Source organism: Mesitornis unicolor, unplaced genomic scaffold (genome assembly GCF_000695765.1).
Source record: "Mesitornis unicolor isolate BGI_N332 unplaced genomic scaffold, ASM69576v1 scaffold25864, whole genome shotgun sequence".
NCBI classification, from domain to species: Eukaryota; Metazoa; Chordata; class Aves; order Mesitornithiformes; family Mesitornithidae; genus Mesitornis; species Mesitornis unicolor.
This window is the reverse complement of record NW_010179750.1, coordinates 7474-22327: the sequence shown is the minus strand read 5'-3', so window position 1 is coordinate 22327 and position 14854 is coordinate 7474. Positions and strand designations below refer to the sequence as shown.

Here is a 14854-nt window from a genome sequence, read left to right as displayed (position 1 = left end):
TCTCTTTGTAAAGTGAGCAAATCAACTTTCTGTAATAAGAGAAAGTAGCGGAGGACCAGAAGAGGCTCCTTCCATCAACGGAGAACGACATTATTTTTACCGGAGGGTGGATTCACATGGAAATCTCCCTTGCCTGGGTTTTCCAGGAAGGGGATCAGGCAGTGTCAGCCCCCGGGTCACTGCATTCCCCAGCCCTTTTTGCCAGTCTTGGCTTCTATAGAGCTGTGGGACTACCAAAAATCAGAGCCAGGGTGAACCCGTCCCAACACGTGGGCCACCACCGGGACAGACCAGGATGGTGCCTCCCTCCACGGTGCATCGCCCCATCCCCCTGCCCCAAATCCACTCAGGATGAGCTTTTCTGCTGTTTCTCTCCCCAAACCTCGCTGGAAATCCCAGCCTTGATCCTCAGCCCTGCTTTTCTGGGAGAAAACATCCCCCTGCCTTGGCACACAGTGGTTCATTAGGAAATCTATAATTGAATTCCCTGACCATTCACTTCTAAACCCCCTTTGATCAAGAATTAGTTAATTACGTTGGGCCCAGTATATTCCTTGTTACAAATTTTGCCCATGTCCCCCAGATATGCGACGGCAGGCTCCACTCGCATTGTGTCCTTTGAAATGCGTTTAGGAGCCTTTGAAGCTCTCCCCCCCTTAATGATGCATTGTTCGTTAATAAGTTGCCTGTAACATTTCCCCATTAGGAAATAGCTGTCTGCGACTCACTTTGCCTTGAATGAGTAATAATAACCCAAATGTAATTGATAATGTTGGCGAATAAATGGGGAGAGGCACCACCTGGAGGATTGGCTCACACGGGGCGGAGAGGGAGAGTGCGGGTCTTGCCTCCTCCTCCTCCTCCTCCTCCTCCTCCTCACTGCCGACCTTCGCTGTGCTCACCCCTGCCAGAAATCCGTTTGACTTTGAGACATGGGGCTGAATCACAAAAAAAACCTCCCGGCGGCAGATAAGAGCAGGTGGAGAGGGGCTGGGCACAGGCAGCCGGCTCTGCCTCCACAACGATGAGTTTCTGGGGAAGGTGAGAGGAGATAAGGAGCATCAGGAAGGAGATGGAGAAGAGGCAGATGGAAAGATAACGGCGAGATGGAGAGATTGCGCCTTGTCTCAACAAGGAGGGGTTTAATGAAGCAGGTTGGGGACTCTGTGGTGGAACCCCTTCTGTGTTCTCCTTTAGGGCTAGAGTCCGGTTGCGACCTCTCTAAGCAGCAGCATCTCCACAAAAAGCCTGGCTCAGCCTCCCCAAAAAATGTCTCAAGGCTTTGCACCCAGCCCCACACAGAGCAGCTGCACCACAGTGTGTGGCTCTGCCCAAATAACTGCCCCAGCTGCTAGCTGGGATGGCTGGCTCTCCTGAGCATCCTGCATCCACAGCACCCACAGCTTCTTGCAACGTGGATTTTGCCCTTCCTTTGGAAATAACTGTGGTTTGGGGTTTTTTGGTGGGGTTTTTTTTGTTTGGTTTTTTTGTTGTTTTTTTTTTTTTAAATATCCAGGCATTGGGCAGAGGTTTCTGCCTGAGCTGGTCCAGGGATGCTCTGCCCACCTCTTCCCTGCTGCTTCCCTTCTTCAGCTGCTACCGTTTCCCTTTGCAGGGCAGAAGGGGGCTCACGGGCAGCTCCAGTCCCAGCCCAGTTCATCCCTCTGGCCGGGGTAAGGGGCAGCACTCAGTCTCCAGGCACATATGGCTGTGTTAGAATTTGATCTCAAAGAGGCAAGAGCATCCAGAAAGACACCCAGACACTGAGCTCGACTTAGTCATGCAAATACACCAGGTGAAAAATAATCGGTGCTGGGAGTTCTCAGAGCTTCTCCTTTCACCTAAAAACTGACCTAAAATCAACAAAAAGGGTTAAATATGTCCCCTTCATTCCTCACCCAAACCCAAAGCTATTAGTTTGGGATTTCTGAAAACATCATTTTGCCTTAACTCCTACCAAAATATCCTTCAGTTGCTCTGTTTCACTTTCACCTCCTTCTCAAGATTCCCCCAAACACTGCTCCCATTGCACAGCATCGTCCCCTCTTGCACCCTGCTCCAACATCAAACATCGCTGCTCTTGCAGGTCGCTCCAGCTGGAAAACTGCTCCACTTGCTCATCTATTGCCAGGCCCTTGTCTCTTCTATTTGCTTCTATTGCCCTCTGCTGGGGACTGCCAGAGGGAAGACCGATCCCCTGGGCAGTGCCTTCTCCTCCCCATCTCCCTCTGCAATTTTAGGGGAGCCACAGAGCTCCAGGTTGGGGTGCCAGCATCTCCCTGCAGCAACGATCCCCTGTCACCACCCACAAGTCCCAGAGAGGCAACTCTCACCCACAGCACTGCACACCCACTCGTGGGAATGGACAGCCCCACACATGGCCAACCCCACACATGGCCAGAACATCTGGCCAAGAGGATGTGCAGGTACTGGAGGAAACTCCAGGCCACATGTGAAACACGGAGCAGCTCAGCTCTGCTATTGCATCTGCTTGTGTGCAGCTCAAAAGCTCTGTGCACCCTGAGCTGGGCTGGATTTTACCCACAAGCTCAAAGCAGGATGGACAGAGCCGGTCTTGAGCATCACCTCCTGGAATGCATTGCTCTGTGCAACCTTTGCATCTCAGATGGTGTCAATAGGGAATGTGTAGAGTGGGTCACATATAAAACAGAGGAAAAGAGGACATTTGGAAGGGCTACACTAGACAAACCAAACCACGTGCCATAATAATCCGTGAGGATCTTCAGGGACTGCCCACGCATGGTCTAAGGCTGAACCTACAAGACCTTTGATTTCAGCAAGAAGGGCTCCAAGGGAACCAAATGGCAATGAAGAGTTGCACTGAAGTGACATTAATGACCTTTACTGGTGTGGGAGAGGGGCCTGGACCACATCTTGACACCTCAAGACTGAGGAGCATCAGCAATGCCAAGAGAAGACCCACAAAGCCCTGATGACAACCGTGGGCAGCACAAAAGCTCTGGCCATGCCCACAGCAAGGATCAAGGAGGATTTCTGCTGTCAACTGGGTGCACCATCACTGAAAAGCCCAAAAGAGGAAAGTAAACACAGGAGCATGGGCTGATGGTGTCACACTGGCTGCAGTGAGGGCTCCAGCCAGGCCCCTGCCATGACTGTGGTGCTGGCAAGCTCTCACCATTACAGCCTGGGAGCAATTTTTGGGGGGGGACACACAAAGTTGAACGCAAGTGTCCCACTGGGGCTGTGCAGCAATCTCGCCCAGTGCAGGCAGGGACCCGGAGACACAATGCTCCATAGAAGAGACAACCGTGCCACACGCTGGGCCGCCACCAGCCAGCTCAGAAAAGGAACAAATTGGCCACATTCAGAGGAATATTCTTCATTTCCAAGCATATCATTTCTGTCCTCTGGCAAAATAAAGAAGCCCCTGCCCAGCTTTTTAGCAGCTTTTGAATTTCATCAGGTTGAATCCAAGGTGTAAAAGGGGAGGGAAGGAACTGGAGACCAGTGTCCTTGGAGAACTGGGGGGATTTCAGCAGCAGGGGCCGTTGGAGGTGTGGGGAATGATGCAAGTCTGCACTCAGAGCTGGAGGGAAGGGACAGGACAGCAAAGATGGGTCAAGGAGCAGCAGAAAAGGAGACCACATCCTCTCAGCCCTTGTACAGGGTGTCCTGGAAAGGGCCACCTTCAATGGGGTGGTCTTCCCTCCTTCAAAGCAGTGTCACCTCCCACCAGTCCCCCCTGGACCTGCTGCTCCCCAGCAGGCAGAGGCAAAGTTTGGGGATAGGGGCATAGGAAAGAAAAGGGGGGAAAAAGCAGCAGCAGGTTTTTGGGGTACCAAAGGGATGGACAAGAAGGTGGCTTGAAGATTTCAAAGCCATCCTGTGCCCCTCGGATGGGGTGAGGAGGGGAGACAAGCACCCGCCCGGCACTCTGTGCTTCCAGGAGTCCTTGCAGAGAGGATTACAGATGATGGAGGAGAGGGACGCCTGATACCAATTAATTCCCAAAGTGTAATTAACATCTGGGCCGGCTCCGTGTGATCCCCAGCTGCTAATGAAGCATGGCACCGCTTTAATTCCTGCTATGCTGCACCATCTTCTTATTAAATCCAGGAGCAGGTTCCATCACATTTTTCCCTTAAAGGGAAAAAAGGGAAGAGAGAGAAATGGAGCAGGATTTGTTTCAATGAAATGTGATAGATTAGAGTTTGCCGGATAAAGAAAGTAGGAGCGGTGGGGGGAGGGCAAGAAATGTGAATTTTCATAGGTGCAGGCGTGCACACGGGCATCTGTATATTCGCTATATGACCTCCTTACGCCCCATCCATCAGCCCGGGGTTGGCTTATTCTAACGAGCAGAGTCTTTGCTCGTGTCTAACAGGCCCATCAGACACAATCTGCATGCCAATTACCGGAGCAGACCCCCTGATACTGAAAAATGGAAATTAGCTGTCAAGGAAAAAAAAAATTAAAAACCTAGGCATCAGCAGGCTGGGTTTGGATTGCCGGCACTCACCACCCACTCTGATCTGTATGTGCGGGCAGCAGCAGCGAGGGACCCTGCAATGGAAAAAGTCGTCTAGAATAATAAAAAAACCCAAATAATAATGAAAACCTCCAGCCAACTAGCATATTTTATTGTTATTCGCATTGGTTTCCAATGTTCAGGGCACAATGCAAAATTCACCAGGGGGCAAGAGCCAGCCAGAGGAAGAGAGGGGAAAAGAGTCATGATAATTGGGTTTTTGCAGTGGGTAGATCACGCGATGTAAGGGAAGGACGTGAGGAGGAAATGTTATCATAAGGGCAAACCCAAACCAGCTCCCAGGTGGGTGTACATTGGCTGTAGTACCCCAAATCTGCCCCCCGCAGCTCCGGCACCCACCCCAGGGAGGGACAAATCCCACCACAGAGGACATAGGATGGGGAAGCAAGCCCCCAAAACCAGGGTGGGAGATGGTTGAAGATGCACTGGCCAAATTACACCTACCTTCAGGAGATTCTCCTTCCAAAATGGGGATGGCAACAGGATCCCTGCAAAGAAAATATGGCCAGGCCATGCTCAAGCCAGTGCCTTGCACAGGCAGGAGTCAGAGGGAAAAGGGAGCTGGGTGCTGGCACGTCCTGGAGAAGTATTTTGGGGAAAACTGCACCGAGACCCAACCATAATGCTGGATCATCTGCATCCTGCATCCCACTGCCCCATGATACAGGAGAGAGGCAAGGGGGGAACGGAGGCTGGTCAAGGAGATGCAGCAAGGGCTGGAAGGGGCCAGGGGACTATGGTTGGGAGGGTTCAACTGCAGGTTGACAGCAGGAGGAGGAGGAAGAAGGTGACTCTTCAGCCCGCATTTGTGCCGGGGGAAGCCCACGAGGCCGGAGCTGCCCCTCTCGGCAGCCTCTTCTCGCTCCCCGCGGCGGCTGCCTTCCCAAGAGGTCGCACAGCCGCAGCTCGACAAGCATCACTTAACCTGCTCCGTAATAACCTCATACATCAACCGGGACGAGCCCGCAGAGCGTGGCTGGAAGGGCTCCGCTTCTCCATCCCGCGTCATTATCCCACGGCCCCTCGGCTCCGTATGCAAACGGGCTGCGGGTCCCAGGGGTGCCCGGGAGCGCAGTGCCCTGCGCAGGGACATCGGTTACTGCTGCGCGGCGCGGGCCCAGCCTGACATCTAGCGGCACTGGGCAAAACCGGGCGCTTTTGCTGGTAGCAAACACGGCTGACTGGGAGCCCGACAGCTCCCTCTGCTCCCTGCGTGCCTCAGGTGCCCGGGGGTCTCTTCCTGTCCTTCAACACCACTCAGCAGCAGATTTCAGAGGCACTCACCATCACTGCCCATATTCAACCTCCTCTTCCCCTTCCAGTTGCCCAGCTTGATACCATGCTTAACCCCATTTCAAGCAGCCAGACCCCTTGCCTTACATTTACAAGGGGGTGTACCTGACACACCAGGGTCCCCAGCATCCTCCAGGGAGATCATGGCTGCCTCCCTCCTGCCCGCTCTGAGATCCCTGCCTCTCACCTCCACTGTTCCCGCCACTGATCCCATTTCCTCCCCACCGACCCTATTTCCCCAACCACCATGAGAGGGACACGCTCTTCAGACAACAGAACATCTACTGCCTGCTTGGGGAGGTCTTGCTGCATGTCGCAGGGATGCAAACCTCATCCCTTCTCCCTAACCACCAGCAGCCCTTTCTCCCCAGCCACCACGGAGCAGCAACACAGCAAGCGGGGACTCCCCAGGGTCATGGAGGCTGAGCAACCCATAGCCAGCGTTGAAAACTTGAGTCCAAGGGATGGGTGGTCCCAGTGCTCCACTGGACTGGCCAAACGTGGGTAATGAAGCTCCTGGAGAGGAGCAGCGGGCTGGAGGGAAGGGGATGCTGAGGAATGAGATAACCCCAGGAATAAGGAGGACAAGGTGAGCTGAGCTATTCAGTTGCTTTATTGAGGGTCTGTGGCAGGCCGGCCTAGGGGCTGCCTCACTCGGCAATGCTACGGAAGGACTGGACGGCGGGGCTGGCCGCTCCCCACTCCACGGGTTTGCGGTACTCGCCCTTGAGCAGCAGGTACTGCCTGCCCCGGTAGTTGGGATGCTCATAGAAGACCCAGACACCCTCCAGCACTCTGCAGGCATGGACCTCACGCATGTGCCACTCCTCCATGACAGAAGGGCAATCTTCGGTGGCTTCAAACATCTGCCCGCCAAAATCTCCCTTCTCAAACACCTGGATGTGGCCCCGGCCTCCACTTGGCTAGAAAAAAGAGGAGAGAAAATGGCAGAGTGCTGGAGGGAGGCACCAACACGTCCCCAGCTCTGACTGTCGCCAGCGTGTGAGCATCAGAAGGAGAGGCAGACCCCCTCCGCTCCCCGCTCCTCCAGGCAACAAGGAGTTTAATGAGCTGGTGACCCCAGCTGGGTTGTATTACCGGCAAACGCAGCACGGGTATTTTCCACCGCGATTTGAAGCACTGCATTGCCCGAAGGCGCTGCGGCAGTTTTAATCTGCAGCTGCCCGGACACCGTCTTCCCCCGCCTCCTCAAGCCCACTCTCACTGCCAGCCCCAGCTGAGCTCTGCAGGGTCTCTGGGATCCATGCACTGCACTGCAGCTTCTCTGGGGCACTCTGACCTAACGCCTGTGAGTGGTGAGTCCCCACGAAACCTCCTCAAGGGCAGGAGGGGAAGCCAGCACCAGGTAGACCTGCAGGATAAGGCCTCCACATTTCATCCTGACAGAGGGAGCTGTGTTGCTGTTACATCTCCCATGCGTTTTTGACTCCATCCCTTATGCCAGATCAGTGCTCTGGAAACTTTCCGTGCCCTGTGCAAAGGAATTTAGACCCAGCTCAAGCCCAGAACAGGATCAAAGTGGTGTTAGACCACCAGACATAAAAACAGCTCTGGTCACTCTGGGTCTGCTCCTGGGGCTGTTCTCCCTTTGTCCACGCTGACCAGAGGGACTTGGTGATGCTCAGATTTGGTCTCTTGTGTCCAAAGGGAGTCATGGTTTGCTAGAGGCAAACAAACTGCCCCTCATGCTGGGTGCTCACAAAAATCCACATCCCACCATTATGAGCCTTGTGCCCACCACCAGAGTCAGATCAGGCAGCCACAAAGCAAGGGGAGAGGTGAGAAGCAAACCTTAGAGTCACCTGTCTGGATCCTGAAGTCCCTGGAGGAACAGGCAGATATAACTACACTGCTGTTCCTATGGAAACTCACCTGCAAAGCATTCAAAGGAAGCTGCTTTTTCTCCACTGCAATCCCAAGTGGAAGAGATTTACCTTTTCCACTCAGCAAGCACCTTGACATTCCTAGAGCAAGCCCCCTGTAGCTGTCCTCTCCAAGAGAGCTCCCATGGGTCCCCAGGAAGATGGAGGCCACCCACAAGCATGCCAAAACCCTTCAATGATAGCTGTGTAAATTAAAACGTCCCTTGGGAAGAGGTCATGCTTACCACGTGGACGGCTTTGCAGGAGCCCAGGCGGTCGTTGAGGCCCATCCAGTGGTGGTAGTCAGGATACTCCCCACGCGTCAGAACATACATGTTCCCGGCAAAGTTGGGCCTCTCATAGGCCACCCAGGTGCCTCCATCCACCCGGATGGAGTTGCAGCGGCTCAGGTAGGTGTGAAAGTCAGGGCAGTCACTGTCACACTCGTAGTAACGGCCTAGGAAATTCTTGTCTTCATAGAAGGTGACCTGAAACACAAGCACAAGAAGGAAAGCAGGGAGGTTCCCCATTCCCCAGCGTGTGCACACACCCACCTCCATATTCTAGCTGCACCACGACACGAAATATCTGAAAACAGAGCCCTGAAGATGTCAAAAAGTCATCAAGCCCAACCACTGAGCAGGATCAACTGCATGCCAGCTAATCCTGGCAGCCAATTCACCAGTCTGGTCCCAGCAGCTCCAGCCACCACCAAGCATCCTTGCCCTTCCCAGCATCTACTTCTGTCCCAATCCAACCCAAAGCTTGGAGAAGTCTCTGTCCTCTTTGCAGCAAAACACTATTAATAAATTTCCCTCCTGCCTTCACTAGATCAGTAGTTACTAAATTAAGGCCAAAGGAGCCCTAAGTAGTTAACAGACTGCACTAAGCAGTATATTGTTTCTATTGGATTACCGAGCATCTGCAGTTAGACCTTTACTGGTGAGGTCTCTTTCCTCCTGGGTCATGTCTTCTAGCCCTGTGACCGTTGTTCTCCTCATTCTTTACTCTAGTGGTCCACAGTTTGCTTTCTCAAAATCTAATGCCAGAAGCTGGACATCACACAAGCTTTACCAGTGCCAAGAAAAACTAAAGGAGTGCTCCACATACGCGGTGGATAGCACAGATCTTCAGACATTCGAGGACTGCATCTGCAGTTGGCTTCTTCTGCTTTGGTTGCTGCAAGTCTGCAGTACAGCTGACAAATCTGCCATCCATCACCACAGTCCCTTCCCAAGAGCTGCTCTACAGCCAGGTGGGTCACAGCAAAGCACTTTGCTTAGGGACACTTTTTCCCTACTTGATCACAACCTGTTTCAAAATGATCCCAAGGGGTGGTGAGCAAATCCCATTCCTCTTGCCCGAGGTATCACCAACCCACAGCCAGGGCTGGAGAGGCAACGCATGCTTTATTCAACAAGCCCTTCATGGAAATACTGCCAAGTCCCAGACCCAGCTCAGTCCTTTGTACAGCTCCATTTTTAGATGCATCCAGATGACAATTATTCATCAAAGAGCTGTTCTTTGCAATAAGGGATCCTGAACCATCACGTCTATTCTGACTATATCCTTTGCTTGCTTATGACACTGTGATGCCAGACCACACCAAAAACTACATCAGCTTGAATGTGAATCAGTCTCAGCAGATCCCTTTCAGCTGCACCCAGCCACCAACCCATCTTCCAGCACTACCGGAGTTTGATTACTTACCCCAGCATCTTCTAGCGCCTCGCATCAAATCAACTGACGTGCAGGCTGGTTGATCCCATGCGGTGCATATCAAAGACACCTTTTCCAGCCCCATACACAATGCCACATTAGTTGGTAGCAGCTGATATTGCCTCAGTCAATTCCCCCAGATGCTCTGGAGAGAATTTTTCTGGCCACAGCAACTTAAACACCTAACATGCAGAGCTCTGCGATCCATTTTTTTCCCCATAGTTTTTCCACAGCTACCATCTTCTAGCAAGCAAATAAAGGTTTAAAAGTTGTGCAGTAAAATGCCCAATTCCTGGAATTCCTGTTCACCCAATTACTAACACAGCTAAACTTTAATTTGGCAACGCTACCTGGTGCTCCTAGGATGGTATTTTCCCTGTAGTCATAAAGCCACAAAGCCAAAGAAATCCAAGAGCACATTAAGAGTACAGTCACTCCCACAGAGCAACCAAACTGTTGTTTGTTGTTTAATTCTTAGACCATTTTTAGGAAGACTCAAGGAGAGGGCTCCTGCCCACCCATTCTCCAGCACAGCTCTTCGCACACACCCTCAGTTCATTTCAGGCCTTCACACTCGGTGCTCCTCAGCTTTCCTCCAGAGATTAAGGCACAAACAGAGCAGACTGACATTTCCCACCCGAAGGATAACAACAGGTTAATTACGGATTTCAATTCCAGATTCATTCGTTTGCTTCAGTAGCATCTTACTCCCACACAAATCACCTTTCTTCAAGTAAAGCCATCAAGTTGCTCTGCTTAATCTGTTAGCCGGTCCCTGCCCAAACTGCTTTTTGGGGGCTTACCTGACAGATAACAGATCTGCCATAGTAAATCTTCCTTACAGGACTGTAAAACTCTTACTCCCTTGGCCACCTCAGAGCAGTTACCACGTTTCTTCCCAACAGCAGCTCTGTTAGAAGGAAACTTGTAAGCAAGAACTGTAAGTGATAACCAGTAGTGTCCACTGCTTCCTCAGAAAAAAAGATCTGCGCACTTTCTAGGGCAGATCACTTGCTTCAATTGTGGGAAATGGTGTTTAAATCTCTCCTTCGCCCTTTTCTTCTCTCTGAAACATGCTAGACAAGAGCATAGCACAGAGAAAAGAGATTTGCACCCTGTCACTGACTTAACTCCTCTTGGATATTTTGCTGCACCACAGCAGCACATAATCAACAAATTCCCCACAGCACACTCCCAGGGGCCACAGCTTTCAGCAGGGGTAAAAGGCAGTATTTAAGTCTCTTTAAGCAGATAGGAGACTGAAGTATGAACCAGCTGCATTTCCCCAGCACCTTCTTTATGTACGGATATGTGAAGTCCATGCTGCAATCTGACAGGTGCCAGGGTAAAGGCAGCAGCAGACCATCCCCAGTTCCTAAAGGCTGCTCAGAAATAGCCAAATCACTTTGAGCCCAGGTCACAGACGACAGGTGTGGAGAAGCAGAGACTGAATCCAGAGCATTGGCCAGTGCCTACAAAACCATTAGCAGCTGAGCCCTCTGCCCTCTTGGGTCTTACAGTGTCCACAGGTTAAAAGGAACGTAACCCAAAAGCAAAACTAATACAATGGACTGTCCACAGCCTCTTAACAGCTGTTTAACATCTCACAGGGCAGACTGGCCTCCAGCCCAAAGCTCTCACTCCTTTCCCAGCTGTTTATCCCTGCCCAGTTCCAACCCTGTGACAAGGTCTGAGTGACCAACCAGCTCAGCTTCACACACTTCCAGACCAAACACCACAGCGTGAGAGCTGGATCCCCACCTGATGCAAGTCACTCAGCTCAGCTTTCTGATCTACCTCCTTCTCCAGTTTAAATTCACCTCTGCCGATTCCACCAAATCACAAGGCAGGTTTGCATCTCTCAGGGAACGCGATTGCCGTTGGCACTATGGCCATCACTCGGGCGTCTTTCTGTCGCAGCACACCCTTTGCTCCACCATGGAGGAGGGATGTGGCGGCTGCTGATGGCGCTGGGACTCAGGTCCCAAGGAAGCCTTCCACAAGGGCTCTGGTGTCCAAATGCAGGTCATCACAGTCGCTGCTGGCACAGCAGCCTCCACTGTCAATTTACAAGGCATCAAGTCCTGGCGCATTTGAAAATATCCCCTCACCAGTCACCGTGCTCCACTCCATCTCCTCGCAGAGCCACATCTGGAGGAGACAGCCAAGATCTGGGAAAAGACTAGGGAGGACTCAGCTCCAGCTTCCCTCCATTTGAGGAGGGATTTCAAGCACCTCCTCTCGCCAAGAGACTGACACAGGGGGAAGCTGTCAGCAGAACAAAGAAACCAAAGTTTCTCCACAACTTACCCCTGCTAAATTTTGTACTCCTAGCCACAATCAAAAATAGCCTGCAAATAAACTTACCTTGGTCCCAGCTCTGGACATTTTCCGTTCCAGCCAAGCTCCTCAGTGCTGGAGGAACGTCAGAAGCTGTTACAAACAGCCAGGATCCGAGGCGCCCTTTTTATAACGGGCTTGTTTTAAACCAGACAGCCGCTTTGTCATGAGAATAGGATCCAAAAATTGAGTCAGTGATTCTGAGGCTATAGCCGGTTTCCAGAAAAGCAAACAGGATTATGGAATAAAGGAAGGCTTCGCCATCCTTCCTTTGTTACCATTTGCTGAGTCAGAACACCAAAACTCTGCCAAACGCACTCAAAAACATGCAGCCCCCTGCCAACTCCTGAAAGAAGGGGGGGCAATTTGGCCGCTCTCTCCTTTTTAAGCAGGTTAAACAAGAACGTGTCCTCGTTGGCCCTAAAAGCCCATCCCCATTTGTAAAGAAGAGACCAAATATTTTTCGGAGAACGTTCCCACGCAGCAAAGGATGCAGCACAGAAATGGCAAACACGTGCTCAGAGCAGACACCACAGGCTTGTAAAGAACGGCCTCTGTGTGCAGGCCCTGCTTCAAAAGCTCCCAATGGAAACCTCTGCGTGGTGAAGAGGCTGCGTGTTTTCATAGCGTACCCTCAGTTTGAGCCCTAAATGATGCCTGACATAGAGGAGAAGTGTCTGGCCACAAACTCCCAAAGTGAGTGATTTCACACATCAAATAGTAAAGAGTGGTGCCCAAATTTCCCACAGAACCTGCGAGTGTCACAAATTCAACCTGAAACTCCTACACCACTGCTTGAGGTTTGAGCAAAAGTTTTTCTTTTACCCACGCTCTGGCCCATGGGGCAGGGAGGATGAGGATTGCTGGCTTACGGGCACCCACACCCCCCCGCCAGCGTGTTCTGAAAAAACACCTCGGCAGCTATTCACTGCGCCAGCCCAAGGGCTTAGTGAAACAAAGGGAAACGAATTTGGCACAGCAGTGCCTGAAACACACAGACCCTATTTCAATTCTGTCAAGACAAGCAGTCTCACAACAGCGGCTCTGCCTGCCACCCCATGTACGCTGCCGCAGCTTTGCTACACAGTCAGGTACAACAGTCTGAGACAGACCTGCTCAGCAACATCCCGTCCTCTTCCCATTTCAGCTGTCTTGAATCAAATAGTGCTGTTGCTCCTACGGCTAGATTATTGTTTTATTCTAATGCTGTCTTACGAAGACCAGAGTTCAACCACGATCCAGGTCCTATCAAAAGGCAACTCAGTAAGTTCATTAGGACACCTCAAAGCTCCACTGCAATCTGCACATCCCTCCTTTAAAGGTTAAATATAATAAACTCACTCTGCCTCCCCAGGAACCGAGAGACTTTCAGAATTCTAGCAAGGTGGCAGCCGTGTACACCAGAGCACTAAACGCCCCTGCCTTGCTCTCACTCTCGGCTTGGATAGCTCTTCACAATCCACACACCGCCACTGCATTCAGTCATCCATGCAATGCCTTTGCCTATTTTGCCAAGCTAATTTAGGTGCTCAGAATCACAGAATCACTCGGTTGGAAAAGACCTCTCAGCTATGAGCGCGTCTTCTCAAGACAGGTTCCACTAGCACATGAGAACGGCACTGACCCAAGTTGATACTCTTCAGAAGAAATATTAAAGGTAGGAAACAGTGTTTGCATAAAAATGCTGTGCCTTCAGTTCCACAGCTGTTAATAAATGCATTTCTCTCAGCTGGTAGGTTCCCGTTTCATTAAGCAGTGAAGACATTGTGTCCCTCTAACACCCGCTGTGCAGGTAAAACCCCTTCCCCAGAACATGTGCCAGGCTTATCTGAGAACTCAAGTTTTATTGACATTCAGCAAAACAACGCAAATGTCTAAGAACGTTAATTCCATAAAATACATTGCTTAAGTGCCATCTTCCTACTAAAAAATCCATTGAATTTCATTCATTAAAAAAAATCAAACATCTCTTTTTTCACATTTATAAAAACAGTGCAGCTGGCTCGTACCATAAAGATGCAGGTGATGCCCAGGGCCCTGCATCCAGCTTTGCACCAGGAAGGGCTCCTTCACTGGATACCTGCCCACCACAGACACTACCCATGATGACAGTCTCCTCACTAACATATTTGCGATATTGCGATAGTTACAGCATGTTCCTGGGAAAGCAGCAGTGATACAAAATCCTAAAGTAGGCAGACAGTCCAATCCACACCAAGGCTGGGCATCTGATCCACATCAAGTGTGTTCTGGTCAGGATGGCTGCGAAGTCTTAATGAGAACTGTGTTCAGTGCATCGCTGCCTGCTCCCAGAACTCTGTAACAAAATAAAAGGAGCAAATTTCACTCCCAACACCAGAAAACTAAAAACAACTTAAAGACTAAAGAAAAGGAAAAAAAATTCTCAACTTCTAATGGGTTGAAACATGCAATGGCAGAAAAACACAGTAAGGGCTTGTCTCCAGCTCCTAAGCCACTTTACTTGGAGTAAAGATACTAATAAGTAAGAATTATTTGAAGTTTAACTTGATTCTCTTAAGCAAAGAGTGAGACAGGTAAGAATATACATTAGTGCACACAGCTTCTTGGAAAGAGCAGCTGTTCAAATAAGTTTGTACAACAGATTATGTGCAATACACCTACCTACCTGTGCAGATGCACACAGATGTCCCTGACAAATCAAACAGAAGACCTGCAGAGAGCAAGGGAGGTGCTGAGTACACAGGGAACAGATGCAAACTGAAAAGAGGTTTTGACTGCAAAATACAAACTAAAACCAAACACAAGGCTTTTGGGAGACTGTTCACTGAACAGCAACCCTACTCCTTCCACCTCTGGCTAGGCTATGCACACAAACATGGGACAATTCTAGAGAGAGAAGAATCAAGAGAAATAGGCCCTCTACTCACCTTTCCTTTCCTTTCCTTCTGCTGTGCAGGAGCACAATGCTACCCTGCTGCCTGTTTGGAGCCTACCACAGGAGGGACAAGGCTATCCAGCTGCTGACGGTTCCCTGTCTGAACCAGCCACTTGTAGAATTTGTTTTCCACCAGCATCTGGAACTGTTTCCTCTGGTCCCTGAAATCAA

At 50.8% G+C, this 14854-nt stretch overlaps 2 protein-coding genes across 2 annotated transcripts in view; both read right to left on the bottom strand.

Annotated features, from left to right (window-relative positions):
- Positions 1-6474: 6474 nt before the first annotated feature.
- On the bottom strand, positions 6475-11848 carry CRYGS (crystallin, gamma S). The gene is made up of 3 exons (XM_010182890.1): positions 11794-11848; positions 7953-8195; positions 6475-6747 (listed from the first exon to the last, which is right to left on the bottom strand). Exons 1-3 carry the CDS (start codon positions 11812-11814, stop codon positions 6475-6477), a joined length of 537 nt encoding a protein of 178 aa, XP_010181192.1. The 5' UTR covers positions 11815-11848.
- Positions 11849-13993: 2145 nt separating this feature from the next.
- TBCCD1 (TBCC domain containing 1) overlaps positions 13994-14854 on the bottom strand; it is a gene marked incomplete at its 5' end in the record, with an annotated part of 8330 nt that continues 7469 nt past the window's right edge. The window contains 2 exons of the mRNA XM_010182891.1: positions 13994-14083; positions 14676-14844. Of these exons, the coding sequence (XP_010181193.1) occupies positions 14715-14844 (130 nt within the window). The remainder of the gene's footprint in view (positions 14084-14675; positions 14845-14854) is intronic.

Bases quoted from the DNA above. Each gene is read 5' to 3' on its own strand.
- CRYGS (XM_010182890.1), bottom strand. From the start codon at position 11,814: ATGTCCAGAGCTGGGACCAAG. The intron at 8,196-11,793 runs GTAAGTTTATTT...CTTGTGTTTCAG, and splicing joins TGTCCAGAGCTGGGACCAAG to GTCACCTTCTATGAAGACAA. The intron at 6,748-7,952 runs GTAAGCATGACC...TCTTTTTTCTAG, and splicing joins CCTGCAAAGCCGTCCACGTG to CCAAGTGGAGGCCGGGGCCA.